General features: G+C 29.8%; 1 protein-coding gene across 1 annotated transcript; it reads left to right on the top strand.

Annotated features, from left to right (window-relative positions):
• Nucleotides 1–369: 369 nt before the first annotated feature.
• On the top strand, nt 370–1,365 carry LOC105110003 (thioredoxin H2-like). Its single transcript, XM_011004893.1, has 3 exons — nt 370–636; nt 712–834; nt 939–1,365. The coding sequence occupies exons 1-3, from the start codon at nt 472–474 to the stop codon at nt 1,071–1,073; spliced, it is 423 nt and encodes a 140-aa protein (XP_011003195.1). The 5' UTR covers nt 370–471; the 3' UTR covers nt 1,074–1,365.
• Nucleotides 1,366–19,493: the final 18,128 nt, after the last annotated feature.

Consider the following 19,493-nt stretch of genomic DNA (forward strand, 5'->3'; position numbering starts at 1 on the left):
AAATAATTTTTTTTCATAATAATAACTTATCTACATGTTATGAAATAAATAAATAAAAGCTACAATATAGATCTACATGATATATAATATTATTCATTAAAATTTATGAAGAAATTAATCTTTCTATTTAAAAAAAGTACAGTTTAATCATCTTACAAACTTTGATCATTAACTATTTTTTATTCATTTACTCCTACCATATCATAAAATAGTTAAATTATAAACAAATATTAAAAGTGAAAACATAATGTCTATTAAATATGAAGTTAAAGTACAATGACTAAAAGTTTAGTTTTCGAGGAACACAAGGACTGAATAATATTTTAGTCATCAACTGTCCTCACAAACAGAGACGTCATTGTCCTGGTAGAGCAGGCAATAAAAGGCACCCTATACCCCCTCATTTACTTAGACTTCTGTATTTTTGCTCTCAAAAAAAAAAAAAAACACAGAGAGAAGAAAAAAAGAAAGATGGGAGCTGTACTGTCTTCCATTAGATCTATACTGTCTTACTTATTTGGAGCCTCAGCCGCCGGAGAAGTTCTAGAATCGGATGGTCAATCGGGTGTGACAGCGTTCCACTCCTCAGCCCGTTGGCAGCTCCACTTTAATGCCATAAAAAACACCAACCAGCTGGTAACACATTCAATCCATCTATCTATCTATCATCATGTCTCTCTTTACATGTAATTGATTGATTTTGGATAATAGATGGTGATTGATTTCGCGGCATCTTGGTGTGGGCCCTGCAAGCACATGGAACCAGCAGTTCATGCCATGGCTGCCAAATTTACTGATGTTCAGTTTGCCAAGATCGATGTCGATGAATTGCCTGTATGCACTAACTACTCTATTTCTTTGTAATAAGCAAACCCAATTAATTATTGTTTGACTTGATTTTTGTTTTTGGGTTTTCCTTTGGGGTGGTGATGATATAGGATGTGGCACAAGAGTTTGGGGTGCAGGCAATGCCAACTTTTGTGTTGGTGAAGAAAGGGAATGAAGTGGACAGGGTAGTGGGAGCTCAGAAAGAGGAGCTTCAGAGGAAGATTGAAAAACACAGGCCTCGTTAAGCTGCTTGTTGATTCTTCAATCTCGTGGTTCCGCTTCCATCTTTATTTGCTTAAGCATAAAACAATTGAAGCTTGTCAGTTGTTACTATTTCCAATCTTTTTCTTGAAGTTGAATGAAAAATGGCGAGGATTATTTATGTACGTATTGAAACTTGGAATCCGTGTGATCTTTTGCATTCAATGCTTGGTGTTTCTTTTCTGGAAAATATGCTTTGCATACAAATAAATCATTCATCCAAATGTAGGTACAATTGTGGATTCTAAGAATGCCAACATGATTTGTTTATACACATTTACAGGACTTTTTTTTCTTCTTCTAAATTATGTGTATAATCTGTTTGCTTCTTATTCCGAAGCATGACTACAATACAGGGAATGCTCAATCTTCTGAAGGCTATAATATTAAACAAAGATCATCTACTTTATTGTTGAATGCCAACTTCCATTTTGTTATCTGTTCAATGGTTAAACCAAGTCCATTACAGGGTTTGTTGCATCTGCATTTTGATACTTTATAGCCTGTTCGGTGTCATGCTTCTTTGGTATTTAATGATTTCCTCCATTACACTTAGTTTATTTTCATCTCGTTGAATTGGAGATGAATCAAAGCGGAAGACCACCACATAGGACGTCGAAGAGGTTGTAAGTATGAATATCAGAAGAGGTTGTAAAGCCAGACTACCTCAACCGCTCCCTTCAATAGCAGCGAAGCTCCTATTCGCTTAGGCATCCATCAGGGTAGCAATTTGACCCTGATAGAATAGAACAACAAATAAGTGATTTTACTGCTTGTATTGCCCACGATTAAGATATACAGGACAGAGTAGACGTTCATTGACCAGCCTAGCAATAACAAAAGCAGCCACAAGTAGAAGATCAGGACGCTCATCACTTGCAGGTAAACTGCAGAGGCAAGCATTCTAATGTCCTCCCGATCCTTCTTTCGGAGGCTTGAAACCCCAAATATACTCTGGAAGTTGAATGATATGACTTAGCCAAGCAATGTGTTAGGTGAGGAATCTTAAACTTGAGGAGTAAGAATGCATAATTTAGTGAATAAGATAACACATCCGGTGCAGGTAATTAAAAATCCGTTCATATAGTAAGAAAGACGCTACTTAAAAAGTTAAAAGATTATAAAGATGAAAATCTTAAAAGCATAGATGCTTTAAGTTCGTGACAGAAAAGCATCAAAGAAATTGAAGAGTGGTTAGCACTTAAGAATTTGTGCTAGCCTTTGTCAGATTTTAAGGGAGTTTTTGGAAGACAGAATCTTACCCTACTTTGATGTCAATTTGTGCTTTGCCTTTAATGTATGGTTGCGCGCTGAATGTCTCGAAAATTGGCTTGTGCACGCAAAGGGCGCGTTGGCGCAATAAGGATGGATGTGAATATTAAAATAATGTATTTTTTATTTTTAAAAAAATATTTTTAATATTAATACATTAAAATAATTTAAAAATATTAAATTTAAATAAAAAATTAATTTTTTTTTTTATAAAAAATAATTTGTACTATGTTTTCCAAACCGCATCTAAAATAGGGCTGGCTGGCTAGAAATCTATTCGGAGCTTATTGTCTCCTATAGAAGGAGTCTCGATATATTATATCAGAGGGATGTTAACACGGCCAAAAAATTGATATCTTTTTTCAAGTGCAGGAGTGTCAAAGTAATAAATAACTCAATAAGACCGGAGTCGAACCACAGGAAAGTTAATTGTATAAATTATAGATAACAATAATACAACAACAACAATAATAGTAATAATAAAATGAAAATAATAATAATAGCAGTAGCAATATTAATAATAGTAGTAATAGTAGTAAAGAAAAAGAAGAAGAAGAAGAAGTTAACAAAAACTTTCAAATAGAAGATTAACGTAAGGATTTAAACAATTATAACAACAAATATTAAGATTAGATGATCCATTAATGGTATGTCAAACAAGTATAGTATAAACTCTTATTATTTAATTAGAAATCACACACAAAGGAGATTCCGATCAGATTATAAATTGTTAACATGATTATATTAGTTATTTTATTCGATTATTGCTGATACTTATAAATGTTGTCAGATATTCATGATTATAACTTATGTTAACAACAAATCAAGTTCCTTTCATATCTCATGTGTTGTATATACCATACAATATAGACTATAAAAGTGCCAAGTATTTGTTGTACCAAGTGTTATACAACATAAATCTAGATTAGTCATTTAACAAGCAAAGTATTAAAGAGTGAACAAGATAACAAATACAAAACATGTTAGTATTAAATATTAAAGTCCATGTTAAATTTACATTATACTTATTCTTACACCATTAGTATAACCTTTTCATCTTGACATAATAAACTTAGCTAAATATAATGAAAGAGAGAAATATAAATAAGCAAGATAAAAACATAAATAAAATAAAAGTTAACTAAGTAAAGGAAAGAAAATGAAAGGCATAAAGAAGATATTAGTGAAAATAAAACTTAAGCAATATAAAAATACAAAGAGAGAAAATAAGAGTATGATCTTGATCTGAAAACTAAGATGCCTAAATGCATGGCAAATGCCTCCTTTTATAGGCCAAAATTGAGAACTATTGATTTGATGACCAATTGATGAGTGGGTAACCAACTCTAGACTTGGTGATAATCTTTATCTTCTCTTGTCTGCCCAAAACATTATTAATAACGTCAGAATTAAAATCACTTTAAAACATGAAAATTGTAAGAAATTGTCTCAGCTTTCTAGAAAAAAATTAGAGGTCATTTGGATTTTTAGAACTCCAGATATGGGCCAAACACTAAACAGTGTTTAGGCTGTAGGATAGATTCAGACTTCTTCGTTGTTGTTATAATTTAGACTTAAAAATAACCTTTTTAAATCTTGGGCTCCCATGAAAGTTGTAGGCCTATGTCTTACCTTTCTATCCATATAAAGTAGACCTAAATCCAAGATCTACAGCTTCAGATATGACCCAATTACCGAATATTGTTCTGGTTTGAACTGCACCAACAGCTTTTTTCTAAGTTTGGCCATCTCTTTATTCTTTCAATTTCAGTTCTTAAACTCATCAATCAATTCTTTCATTTATATGATAGGACTACATTTAAAATGAACATTTACCACAAATTAAAGGTATCTTATATTATTAGATATGTTATTATAAAACATGCTTTAGTTAAGGAGTTATTGATACTTCAAGTGCAAAATAATGATATAAAACCTTGATAAAAATGCACTTTTAAGTACTAATCACACCTGCCAACCAGCTCATTATTAGTCCCTAATAATCAAAGCGTTAAAATATAAAAATACTTTGCAAATTCCACAAAGTAAGATATTTATCATTCAACTTTTATTAATCTATCTAGATAAACAAACTCTCATTAAATTTATATATTTGCTCAATACCTCTTAAACAAGATATTAATAAACCTTTCTTTTGTGCTCAATATATCAACACATAGTTATGGGGCTTTACTTGGAAGAAAACAAAATTTTTGTTCTAATGTTTGAGCTTAACTTTCTTGGGTTAGGATTCGTTCTTCTTTATATATATATATGTAACTTAACATATAATGCATCTTTAACCCATGTAACGAACGAGTTTTTGGCTAATGACTCCCAAACTAATTGGTCTTAGAGCATTAGGTGTTGAGACGCCCCTACGAGCTTAGTAACTCGGGTTGCAGATACTGATACATAGATAGTGCAATGTTTGATACCCTTAAACTTTCCTCCTTAACCCATATAACAAACGTTGGGCCAATAACTCCCAAGTTCGTTGACTTTAGGGTATTAGGTGTTAAAACACCCCTTCGGGCTTAATTACTTAGGTTAGGGAGGCTACAAAACCAAGCTTATCTACATATTTATTATCATCATATTTCTTTTGCTTTTTTTTTTGTTTTTTTCAAATTATATACTATCTCGTTCCCTTAGTTGTTAACTTTAACAAAAGAACATAAATAATCTAATAATCCAATGTGCAACCCACAATCATATGTTAAAGTGTGTGTGTGTGTGAAAATTAAGATTTAAGAATACATATTGAATGCGTATATGAGCAGAATTAAGTGATAAAAATACGAGAGTTTGTAAACCTATATATTTCAAGAAGTATTATGATAGACCTTGTTAAGAATGATTATTAAGATGAGTCTCAAAAGTTACTTTAACAAAAGAGCTCATTTACTCTACCATTCTAGTAACAACAATTTTACACATGCTTTATGAAATAGAAAATACAATTAGTTAATTTTTTTTGTCAACTACTACCCTTTCCCCTCCCCAAACAAAACGAGACATTATCCTCAATGTTCTAACATAGAAAGATAGAGTATAGAAAACATCACGTAAAATAACGAACAGTGACAAACCTGAAACACACTTCAATAAATATAAGAAACAACAAAACATAATAATAAAATCAAAAGACACAAAGATTCACAAGTAAAGACTCAAATCTAATATAAGCTTTTTATGGCTTTCCTTAGATGACCAATTTATGCGACTCATGGAGGGATCAATTACAGGAATGAAAAATTATAATTGGTCAATCAATTGTTCAGTAGTAGCAGTAAAGATTATGATTTGGCGTGTCAAAGATGTTAGAAATTCCTGTTCCACAGCATGATCAAGAAATGACAACAACTTATCATAATAACCATTAACATTTAATGAACCTATGGGTTTATGGTGAATGTGTAGTTGGGCCTAATAGGAGATATGAAAGATCTCTTTCAATATGCCCAAACCACCTGGTAAGGCAACGAAGGCATCAACATGGTTAAACATTGCATTCATTCAAGTAGACATTGTAGAGACCTGTAGTTCCTCTCCAATTATTTTTCCAATAATGTCCCCTTATGCTAAAGCTTTAAGGACAATCCTCAAAACTTGACTATCTCATAAAAATATAGCTATTGGCATACCTCCTATTAACCCAAGACTGCCTCCCCTATACAATAAATGAATCTTTCTCTCAGCTAGCACCTAACCAATATGATTTGCTGATTCTAAAAACTCATTTTCTTTCCTAGGACTAGATCCACCGAAAACATAAACATTTCTTATGTGATGACTTGAGGAACTTGTCATTTCTACACACTTCTATATTTGTTGAATGTATGGGTTGAGTAGAAATGAAGGGAAGGAAAAGAAGATTTTATAGATGAGAAATTAAAAAGGCAATTATACTACCTATATGTAGGCCAGCTAGAGTCTTATACACACACACACACCCTCTTTCTCTCTATTTATTTTTGAAAAAGCATGTGTATGTATAGGTAGTTATGATTGTGGCTCACAACTTCTCTTGGTTTTACATCTAAGAATAGCTTAAACACCCTTTATAGGTCGAGGATAAGCTTCCCATCCAGTTTTTAAAAAAACTGACAAATAGGGTTTTTTTTTAGTTAGATTCTCAATACTATGCCAAACATGTTCTTTATGAAAATGGGTTCATAAGTCATGAATTGCACGATGCTTATCTCCACTATAATGAGACTTAAGAGTCAATGGAAGATTATCTAAAGACTCTCTGTGTTTTGAAATAAATCTCACATTTTGATAATTTTCACAAGTTTTGCTGAATGCATGTGTGTCCTTGAACATGGTGGGCCAGTAAAATCCATTTTCTAAGATTTCTATAGTCCTCTTTTATTACGAGAAATGATCCCCACGTGCCTTAGAGTGAAAATATTTAATGACACTACTTACCTCATTGTCAGGAATGCATCTTTGAAATATTTGATTAGGAAAATAATTGAATAAATAAGGGTCATCCCAATAAACGTTTTGCATATCGCTCAAAAAATTTCTTTTCTCTTCGGTACTCTAGTGAGTTGGCAAAAATCTTGAAGCAAGAAAATTGATATTTTTAGCAAACCAAGGCATTGAACTAAGAGAAAGTAAGGATTCGTTAGGAAAGTAATCATCAATTGGTGTGATGTCGAATGTCGTATCTGTTGTCACTCTTGACAAAAGATTCTCATCAACATTTTTGGTGCTTTTTTCATATGTGATTTCTTCTTAAGAATAAATCATTTGCACATCTTCAGATTCATCAAACTTTATTTTACTCATGGTAGATTCAAATTGATCATAAACTAATTCATCAATAAGATATACTTTCTATGAATCATTATCATCTCTAGGTTGTTTGCAAATGTTGAAAATATTTATCTCCAATGTCATGTTTTCAAAAGATAGCTTCATTTATCCATTCCTATAATTAATCAATGCATTAGAAGTTGTAAGAAATGAACGTCCTAAAATAAAAGAAAATGAATTACATACTTCAATAGGTTGTGTGTCCAAGACAATAAAATCCACAGGATAAATGAATTTATCGACTTGTACTAACACATCTTCAACTATTCCTCTAGACACTTTTATAGATCTATCAGCAAGTAAGAAAGTTACAGAAATTGGTTTTAACTCACTTAGATTGAGACTTTGAAAGATTGAATATGGAAGTAAATTCACACTAGCTTCAAAATCAAGTAAGACTCTTTTAATTTTATGTTCTCCAATAAAGTAAGAAATTATAAGACAACCAAGGTCTTTATATTTTAAAGTATTATTATTCTGAAGAATGACACTTACTTGTTCAGCTAAAAGGCTTTCCTTTTCACATTTAGTTTTCTCTTCATAGTGCACAGATCTTTCAAAAATTTAGCATAAGAAGGAACCTGTTTAATAACATCCAGCAAAGGTATATTGATCTTTACCTATTTGAAAGTTTCAAAGATTTCAAAGTTGTGATTGACTTTTCTTTGTTTGGTCATGGCATGAGGAAATGGAAGTGTTGGCGAGGAATCGGTCTTTTCTTTGCAATTTTCATATTCAACCCTTTTTTTACCCTTAGAGATTGACTCATCATCTTTCACATAAGTTTAAAAATGGGTTTTTCAATAACCTTACCATTGCAAAGAGTAATGACTGATTTGACTTAGTCTATGTGTTGGTTTCCAAAACTACTTGTACTTGCATTATATTGCCCCTTGGAATTTAATTGTGGTTAAGATGAAAACTTACATTTCTCTTGGAAACTAAAAGTAGATGTTAATTTTGCAAGAGTATCTTTAAAATCTGTCATGCTTTGAGCAAGTTGAGTATTGATTGTCTCTTGCTTTTCAATGAATGCATGCAATATTTTCTCAAGATTTCTTCTAAGAGGTAGAGCATAAAAAGGTGCACATCTATGAGAATTTTGAAAATTATGATCTGCTTAAAATGGTGGTTGTGAAGTTTGTGCATTATTGTTATCACTCTTCCAACTTAAATTTAGGTAACTTCTCTAACCAGGATTGTATGTTTGCGAGTATGGGTTATGATTGGGCTTTTGAAAACTGTTTAAAGCATGGGTTTGTTCATGGAGACATTCCTTAAAAGAAAGCAAGGTTGGACAATCATTGGTTAAGTGTTCATTAGTTTCACAAATTTGACACACAATGTTTTGAACAGATTTTAATTGACCACTCTTTTTCAATTCTAATACCTCAACTTTTCTAGCTAAAGATGCAAACTTGGTTTGAAGGTCATAATCTTCCCTAAGGTTGTACATACCTCCATTAAATGTATAAGGTTGGGTTTTACATGATGCCTTATAAGTACCTGCGGTGTCCCAATTTTGATCATTTTCATCTAACAAGTCTAAGTACTCAATTGCCTCATCAGGGTCTTTATCTTCAAAAGTTTCATTGCACATCAATTCAACCATTTGTCTATCTTTAGGTGTTAACCTTTCATAAAAATGTGAAAACAATCTCCATATTTTAAAACCATGATGAGGGCAAGTATTAAGGAAGCTGTTATACCTATCCCTACATTAGTAAAATGTTTGTCATGGTTTTTAAGTAAAAGTGGTGATTTGTCTTTTGAAAAAGTTTGTTCTGTAAGATGGGAAAAACTTCTTTAAAAACTGTTGTTGCATTTCATCCCAAACACGAATAGATCCTGGACTCAAATTTTGTAGCCATGTTTTAGCTTTATCTTTTAATGAAAAAGAAAAAAGTTTTAATCTGATGGTGTTCATGCTACAATTTGAGTCTTATACGTGTTGCAGACCTTCTCAAATTCTCTTAAATACAAGTATGGATTTTCTAATTTAAGCCATGAAAAGAAGGTAAAAGTTGAATAATGTCTAACTTAAAATTAAAATGACATGCATTAGGAGAAAAAACTATGCATAAGGGTGCACTTGTTCTTTTATGATTCATGTGATCTTTAAGTATTCTAACACGATTATTCTCATTATTCTCATTAGGAAGTGAATGATTATCTTCTTTGTCTATATTTTCTGAAAATGATGAGGATACCCTACAAAGTCTACCACTTAATGTATGTGACCACACTTTCATGCATGTGTAGGAATAGAATAAAAGGAAAAAGAAAACAAAAGAAGAAGAAATAAAAGAAAATAAACAAAGTTATATATAAGAAAAGTGAAAAGTGAATAAAATAAATATTATAATTTGTACAAGAGCTTACCTCCCCGGCAACGGTGTCAAAAACTTGACACGACCAAAAGATTAATGTCTTCTTCCAAGTGCAAGAGTGTCAAAGTAATAAATAACCTAAAAAGACAAGGATTGAACCACAAGGAAATTAATTGTATAAATTATAAACAACAACAACAACAACAACAATAATAATAATAATAGCAGCAACAACAGTAATAGTAGTGGTAAAGAAGAAGAAGAAGTTAATCAGAACTTTGAGATGGAAGATTAACGTAAGGATTTAAACAATGATAATAACAAACGTCAAGGTTAGAGGTTGTACTAATGGTATGTCAAATAAATATAGTATAAACTCTTATTATTCAATTGGAAACCACACACAAAAAAGGTTTCAATCAGATTATAAATTGTTAACATGATTACATTAGTTATCTTATTCGATCAATGTTAATACTTGTAAATGTTGTCAAGTATTCATGATTATAACTTATGTTAACAATAAATCAAGTTCCTTTCATAGCTAGGTGTCGGTTATACCATATAGAATGGGCTATGAAAGTGTCAAGTATTTGTTGTACCAAGTGTTATACAACATAAATCTAAATTGGTCATTTAAGTAGCAAAGTATTAAAGAATGAATAAAATAACAAATACAAAACATGTTAGTATCAAATATTAAAGTTCATGTTAAGTTTACACTATACTTATTCTTACACCATTAGTGTAACATTTTCACCTTGACATAATAACTTAGCTAAATATAATGAAAGAGAAAAACATAAATAAACAATATAAAAACATAAATAAGATAAAAGCTAAGTAAAGGAAAGAAAATGAAAGGCATAAAGAAGATATCAATGAAAATAAAACTTAAGCATTATAAAAATACAAAGAGAGAAAACAAGAGCATGATCTTGATATGGAAACCAAGATGCCTAAATGCATGGCAAATGCCTTCTTTTACAGGCCAAAATTAGAAACTATTGATTTGATGACTAATTGATGAGTGGGTGGCCAACTATTGATTTGATGACTAATTGATGAGTGGGTGGCCAACTATTGACTTGGTGACAATTCTTATCTTCTCTTGTCTGCCCAAAACATTATTGATAACGTCAGAATTGGAAGCACTTGAAAACATGGAAGTTGTAGGAAATTTTCTTAGCTTTCTAGGAAAAAGATTGTCAAAAGTTGGTCACCCACTCATCAATTATTCATCAAATCAATAGTTTTCAATTTTGGCCTATAAAAGGAGGCATTTGTCATGCATTTAGGCATCTTGGTTTCTAGATCAATATTATGCTCTTGCTTTCTCTCTTGGTATTGCCTAAGTTTTGCTTTCATTAATATCAAGTTTATATCTTTCATTTTTTTCCTTTACTTAGTTAACTTTTATCTTATTTTGTTTATTTATGTTTCTTTCTTTCATTATGTTCAGCTAAGTTTATTACATCAAGGTGAAAATGTTACACCAATAGTGTAAGAATAAGTATAATATAAACTCAATATGAACCTTAATGTTTGATACTAACATGTTTTGTATTTGTTATCTTGTTCATTCTTTAATACTTCGCTTGTTAAATGACTAATCTAGATTTATGTTGTATAACACTTGGTATAAAAAATATTTGAAACTTGAATAGCTCAACCGTATAGAATAACCTACACCTGTGCTATGAAAGGAACTTGATTTGTTGTTAACATAAGTTATAATCACGAATGCATGACAAGATTTACAAGTATTAGCATTAATCAAATAAGATAACTAATGTAATCATGTTAACAATTTATAATTTGATTGGAACCTCTTTTTTGTGTGGTTTTTAATTGAATAATAAGAGTTTATACTATACTTGTTTGACAAACCATTAGTGGATCCTCTAACCTTGACATTTGTTGTTATCATTGTTTAATCCTTACGTTAATCTTTCATCTCAAAGTTCTCATCAACTTCTATATTATTATTATTGTTGTTGTTGTTGTTATTATTACTATTGTTGTTGTTATTGTTACTATTGTGTTATTGTTATCTATAATTTATACAATTAACCTCTCTATGGTTTGACACAATCAAAAGATTAATGTCTTCTTCCAAGTGTAGGAGTGTCGAAGTAATAAATAATTGGGCAAGACCAGGGTTGAACCATAGGGAGGTTAATTGTATAAAATATAGATAACAATAACACAACAACAAAAACAACAATAACAATAACAATAACAATAACAATAACAATGGTAGTAGTAATAGTAGTAATAGTAAAAAGAAGAAGAAGAAGAAGAAGTTGATCAGAACATTGAGATGAAAAATTAACATAAGAGTTAAATGATGATAACAACAAATTTCAACGTTAGAGGATCCACTAATGGTATTGATTAGTACTTAAAAATGCATTTTTATCATGGTTTTATATCATCATTTTGCACTTGAAGTATCAATAACTCCTTAACTAAAGCATGTTTTATAATAATATATCTAATAATATAAGATACCTTTAATTTGTGATAAATATTTATTTTAAATACAGGCCTATCACATAAATGAAAGGATTGATTGATGAATTTAAGAACTGAAATTGAAAGGACAAAGAGATGGCCAAACTTAGAAAAAAAATGTCGGTGCAATCCAAGCCAGAACACTGTTCGGTAATTAGATCATATCTGGAGCTGTAGATCTCAGATTTAGGTCTAATTTATATTAATGGAAAGGTAAGACATAGGCCTACAACTTTTATAGGAGCTTAAGATCTGAAAAGGCCATTTTCAAGTCCAAATTGTTGCAACAACAAAGAAGCCCGAATCTGTCCTCCAGCCCGAGTACTGTTCAGTATTTTGGCCATATCTGGAGTTCTAGAAGTCAAAATGAGTTGACGTTTTTACACAAGAAAGCTGAGACAATTGCCTACAACTTTCATGTTTTTGAGTGGCTCTAATTTTGACATGATTAATGAAGTTTTGGGTAGACAAGAGAAGATAAGGATTGTTACCAAGTCAAGAGTTGGCCACCCACTCATCAATTAGTCATCAAATCAATAGTTCCCAATTTTGGCCTATAAAAGGAGGCATTTTCTATGCATTTAGACATATTGGTTTCCAGATCAAGATCATGCTCTTGCTTTCTCTCTTTGTATTTTTTGTAATGTTTATGCTTTGCTTTCATTAATATGAAGTTTATGCCTTTCATTTCCTTTCATTTACTTAGCTAACTTTTATCTTATTTATGTTCTTATTTTGTTTATTTATTTTTCTTTTTTTTTATTATGTCTAACTAAGTTTATTATGTCAAGGTGAAAAGGTTACACTAATGGTGTAAGAATAAGTATAGTGTAAACTCAATATAGACTTTAATGTTTGATACTAACATGTCTTGTATTTGTTATCTTGTTCACTCTTTAATACTTTGCTTGTTAAATGACTAATCTTGATTTATGTTGTATAACACTTGGTACAACAAATGTTTGGCACTTTCATAGCCCATACTGTATGGTATAACCGACACCTGAGCTATAAAAGGAACTTGATTTGTTGTTAACATAAGTTATAATCATGAATGCTTGACGAGATTTACAAGTATTAGCATTAATTGAATAAGATGACTAATGTAATCATGTTAACAATCTATAATCTGATTGGAACCTCCTTTGTGTGTGGTTTCCAATTGAATAATAAAAGTTTATACTATACTTGTTTGACATACCATTAGTGGAATCTCTAACCTTGACATTTGTTATTATCATTGTTTAATCTTTACATTAATAATCCATCTCAAAGTTCTCATCATCTTATTTTTCTTCTTCTTCTCCTTCTTTTTATTTATTATTATTATTATTACTATTATTACTACTACTACTACTACTATTATTACTACTACTACTACTAGTATTATTAGTATTATTATCGCTACTATTATTATTGTTGTTGTTATTATTACTATTGTTGTTGTTTATAATTGTTATTTATAATTTGTACAACTAACCTCCCTGTGGTTCGACCCCGGTCTTACCGGGTTATTTATTACTTCGACACTCCTGCACTTGGGAGAAGACATCAATCTTTTAGTCGTGTCAGGTATTTCAAACAAGTATAGTATAAACTCTTATTACTCAAATGGAAACCACACACAAAAGAGGTTCCAATCAGATTATAAATTGTTAACATAATTATATTATTTATCTTATTCGTATAATGCTAATACTTGTAAATATTATCAAGCATTCATGCTTATAACTTGTGTTAATAACAAATCAAGTTCCTTTCATAGCTCAGGTGTCAGTTATACCATACAGTATGTGGGCTATGAAAGTGTCAAGCATTTATTGTACCAAGTGTTATGCAACATAAACCTAGGTTAGTCATTTAACAAGCAAAGTATTAAAAAGTGAATAAGATAACAAATACAAAACATGTTAGTATCAAACATTAAAATCCATATTAAGTTTATACTATATTTATTCTTACACCATTAATGTAACCTTTTCACCTTGAAATAATAAACTTAGCTAAATATAATGAAAGAAAAGAAAATAAATAAACAAAATAAGAACATAAATAAGATAAAAGTTACCTAGTAAAGGAAAGGAAATGAAAGGCATAAACTTGATATTAATGAAAACAAAACCTAAACATTACAAAAATACAAAGAGAGAAAGCAAGAGTATGATCTTGACAGGAGACCAAGATGCTAAATGTATGGCAAATGCCTTATTTTATAGGCTAAAATTGGAAATTACTGATTTGATGACTAATTGATGAGTGCGTGGTTAACTCTTGACTTGGTGACAGTATTTATCTTCTCTTGTCTGCCCAAAACATCATTGATAACGTCAGAATTAGAACTATAAAAGTTTTAAGAAATTGTGTTAACTTTCCAGGAAAAAAAAATAGAGGTCATTTAGACTTCTAGAACTCTAGATATGGACCAAACACTTAACAGCATTCGGGCTGCAGGACACATTCAGACTTCTTCATTATTGCTACAATTTGGATTTGAAAATGGCCTTATTAAATCTTGGGCTCTGTATGAGAGTTATAGGCCTATGTCTTACATTTCCATCAATATAAAGTAAATCTAAATCCGAGATTTACAGCTCTAGATATGACCCAATTACCGAACAATATTCTAGGTTTCTACTGCACTGGTATATCTTTTCTAAGTTTGGCCATCTCTTTGACCTTTCAATTTTAGTTCTTAAACTCATCAATTAATCCTTTAATTTATGTGATAGGCATGTATTTAAAATAAACAGTTATCATAAATTAAAGGTATCTTATATTATTAGATACGTTAGTATAAAACATGCTTTAGTTGAGTTATTGATACTTCAAGTGCAAAATGATGATTTAAAACCTTGATAAAAATGCACTTTTATGTACTAATCATGGTTCGACCCTAGTCTTGCCGAGTTATTTATTACTTTAACACTCTTGTACTTGGAAGAAGACATTAATCTTTTAATCTTGTCAACTAGCTAGCAGGGTGAGGTCAAGATCGTGCCCAAATTAGTCTTAAAAGTTATTGTTTTAAATTCTTTTTTATTCTTCTTATTATTTTTTATTTGATTTTAGAATTTTATTTGTTTTGAGTTTTGATTAACTAGGTCAGTTTAGCTACTATTTAAATAATTTTGTATTTTTTTTAGAATAGTTAAGAATCATTGACATTTAGAGTTTATTAAATTAGAACTATATATATGCAATTTAGTTGTAATTTCTTATGAAATCTTATTTCTTTCTCTCCCTGTAGGTTCACCTATTCAATATATATAGACATTGACAACATCTTTCTACCTTACAATGCAAATCAAGATGTTCAAGTTATTTAAGGCGTTGTACAAGTTCAAGAGATAGTAAAGAAAATCCTATCATAAAGACATGATTAGCTAGATCAATTACAAAGAAAAGGTCTAAAAAAGGATCGTGTGATGAGGAAAAGAACATGGCTATAGACTTACCTTAGGACATATTTTAATTATATTAAAGCATATAATATAATAATTACATATCATTGATTAAAAGTTTGTAAGCCATATATCAACTTGTTTTTAGAGTTTTTCTTGCTTTCTTTATCTTTTTTTTTCTATCTTTTAGAATTCATGCCCATTTTTTTTCCTTGGGGTGTTTTTATTTCTACTATTGACAGATTTATTCATGCACAATCGATGTGCTTTGCTTTGCTTTTTTTTCATTTATTTTTTTATTGCATTATTGTTGTGCATGTTATGTTGTTAGTTGAATACTTGTGAGACTTTTTTCTTTATAGTTGCTTGAGATTGCTTAACTTTACAAATGAGCTCAATTTAATTGCTTTCAATTATTTCTATAACTCATTTCCACTATCTATTTTGAAGAGGAGCAACTTGGTTTTCTTTTTATTATTTTCTTAGATAAATCTTGTTTTACACATGCTCCTTTATAGACTTAGGTTTCTCTATTCAGCTTTGCTTCTTTATATATATATTTTTTAATATTTTGTCCATTTCCTTTTCCTTTTTACCTTTTGACCATTTATGAGTTATGTTGATAGATAGCTGGGCATGTCAACCCGGAAACTATGTCTGATTGACTTTATTTTAAACAAAATTGCATAACTTTTTGGTGTTTCATTAGTCGAAGGAAAAAAAGACTTGTACTATCTTTGAGTGACACACATTGTTATATATATATATATATATATTATTCTAAGAAAAATGAAACCAATCTTATGGTATATGTTAGGATAAGATCATTAACTCTAATTACATTATCAAAAACCTAAGAAGAAAGTTTATGCTACATTATAAACTAGTACGCTATTAATGCCTTTATCCCTTTTTATTTTTGAAATAGGGCATCTTTCAACCATTTCTTTTTCATGTACTCAAATAGTTTCAACTCTTTCTCTATTTTATACTTTCATTGGTCATAAGAAAATCTTAGGCAAAAATGACTTTAAACATGGAGAAGCCCCTGTATTGCAACAACATTCCACCTTTTTACTACTATACTTTACTAATAATTTTCAATTTCTCTATAAAACAATGATCATCATCTTACTACCAAACATTGTTTTTTAACTTATTCAACCTTTTCAATCACATTTCATCAACAAAACCATAGTTTTTCGAGGCAATGAGATAACTTAACTTTTCTAAGAATTCTTGTATGCAAAATAATATGAGGTTTGCTTTTCTTTCTGCTCAACTCAATTAGTTAGATTGTATGCTCATAACTCATATATTAAACATTTAAACATTTCTTATTGACTTTTTCATTTACATTATGTAAACTAACTGTCTTTACTTAATGGATACATTATGTAAACTAATTATCTTTACTTAATGGATACAAAAATACCTCTAGTTTCTAAAAGAGATTTTTGCACATCTACTTGATCCATTCTATTAGTTACATCATTTTTTATTTATAAAGTTATTTGATTGGATTATTCTTATAGATTTTGATTGTCTCAAAATTCCCTTAGGTTTTTAAGTATATAGCATTATGCTAATTAATTTATTTATCTTTTATCTTTTCCCTTCCTATTAGCTCTCACAAACCTTTAGTTAGCTCAAATGCAAGTTATTACCCTACTAACATCTTCCTTTTTCCTATCAAAACATAAGAACTTGACAACAATGCTGCATCCATTGCCCCAGAGATGCATTGGTATATTAAACTACCAATGAATCAACCTTTACACCTATTAAACAAAGGATCTCCAACACTACCATAACAAAGGTTTTATTATTCATCTTTTATGTAGATTTTGCCTATCAATATATCATTCTGCTACCCTTTCATAATTTTGTATTTTATTCTCCTTTTAAACTCTTACATGTGGTAGCATTGATATAAAATAAAGTAAATAGCAAAGAAGTGCTAAAGAGGTTCGACATCTATAACTTTATTTGATTTTCTTGAACAAATACCTTTTATTTCTTATAACTTCATGTTTTGCATTCATAGCCCTTATTTAATTTATGTTTGGAATCTCTTTTATGCTAGCTTTTAAATGATTTCTATCTTATACTATAAGTTTTCACTTCTTTTTTAAACCATCATTTCTCACCCATCACGAATCATACTCCATTTAATATCAAGAAGGAGATTGTTTTCTTTAGTTTGTTTCATTATGTCACCTTATTGTCATAACAATTGAGATTCATCATCAATTTCTTTTCCCATGTGTTTAGGTCTATTTCTATTAAAGCACATTTCAATATTGAATATACCATTGTGCTTCATTTGCAAGCAAAAAAAAAAAACTATAATTGGCATTTTTTTTCAATCTATTATGTTTATACTTATGCTCAAATAAATTATTATTGGCACGTACATCACATATTAACTCTAACTATTGGTGGAATTTTTATACCATAATAAACACCTCTATTTTTACCATCATGATTGATTTAATATATTGCTCATGTTTTTGCTAATGGATCTCTCCATTGCATTACTAATTGAAAAATGAAGGTTTCCAAGTTATGTGTTCATTAGATTTTCAAAAAAAAATAAAATTAAATTACTCAATTTATCTTCCAGTTATTATGCTATTAATTATAATGATGTCTATAACATAGAATACTGTAAATGGATATCATGTATCATTATAATAAAGTGAATATGATGATATGGTAAGAAACTCAAATATATTTAGATTAAAGTATAATTTGTTATAATAATAATATTTTATTCTCGATGCTACTACTATGCTTAAGCTTTTTCTTTTTCTTTTTCTAATTGATAATCATGTCATACTTTATCACCAATATAGGTATAAAGAATACAAAATGTAAGATAAAATCATAATTGATGTTTTGAAATAGGTCATATTTTGCACGTGTATGATTCAATTAATATTTTGCACGTGTATAATTCAATTATGCAACTATCTTTGTTTGGTATATTTGTCATAACCTAATTTTTCACCTTAAATTTCAAAATATTTTTCAAAAATCCAAAAAAAAAAACATTAAAAAAATGTGTTTACAATGCATTTAATTCATTCACATACCCATTTTATAATTTTCAATTATTTCTATCTTGTAGATGTCTTCTTTAAAAAAAAATATTTTCAATGTATTTGAGCTCATTTTTTTAATTTTCAACATCTTTAAAAAAAATCAAAAACCCAAAAATATGTTTTTGATGCATTTCGACCATTAACATATTCATTTCAAAAAATTTTAATTAATTTTCTTATTGACTTGAAATTGTTTTTTAATAAAAAAACCAAAAATAAAATATAAAATAAAATTAGAGAGTAAAATGTACAAGTGAGCTAAAATGTAAAATAAGAATAAAATGAATGACTAGAAAAAAATTCAACAAGGATATTCTTAGAATAGGGGATAAAAAAAGAATATTCTTAAATAGAGTAGTATAAATAAAGCTTATTTTCTCATAAAAAGGAGGAGTAAAAAAATAAAAATCCTAGCCACCATCTGGAAAAAAAAAAAACTAGAAAGAAAATATATGAAAAGGATAAGAGAAAAATATTTTAAAAAAAATATATGAAAAAAGAGGGAAATAGAGGAAGAAAAAAAAGAGAGAAAATATGAGTAAATCTTTCTCTTCGATTATCTCACCATTAAAAAAAAAAGTAACACCTATTAACCCCTCACCTACTAGATTCCAGTATAGCAATCACTAACCCAACTTTACCAACCATTATGGCTATTGCACAAACAAGTCTAGTTGTCATTCTTCTTTTTAGCTAACATCAACTCTCTCTCTCTCTCTCTCTCAAAAAGCTAAAAGCCTCTTTCTTGCTCCCATTTTTTTTTCCATCACTAACAATACCCATTAAACCAACAATCTATAGCAGAGCAATGTTAGTCCTTTTCTCCCCTCCAGTTGATCGATATCTCTTCTTTTTTTTGTTAAACTCAAATCAACCTCCATAATTTTTAGCCAAAATGGTACCTCCACCATCAACCAATTTGCATTGCTAGCAACACAACAAAAACACCA

This window comes from Populus euphratica, unplaced genomic scaffold, assembly GCF_000495115.2.
Source record: "Populus euphratica unplaced genomic scaffold, PopEup_1.0 scaffold590.1, whole genome shotgun sequence".
Lineage (NCBI taxonomy): Eukaryota > Viridiplantae > Streptophyta > Magnoliopsida > Malpighiales > Salicaceae > Populus > Populus euphratica.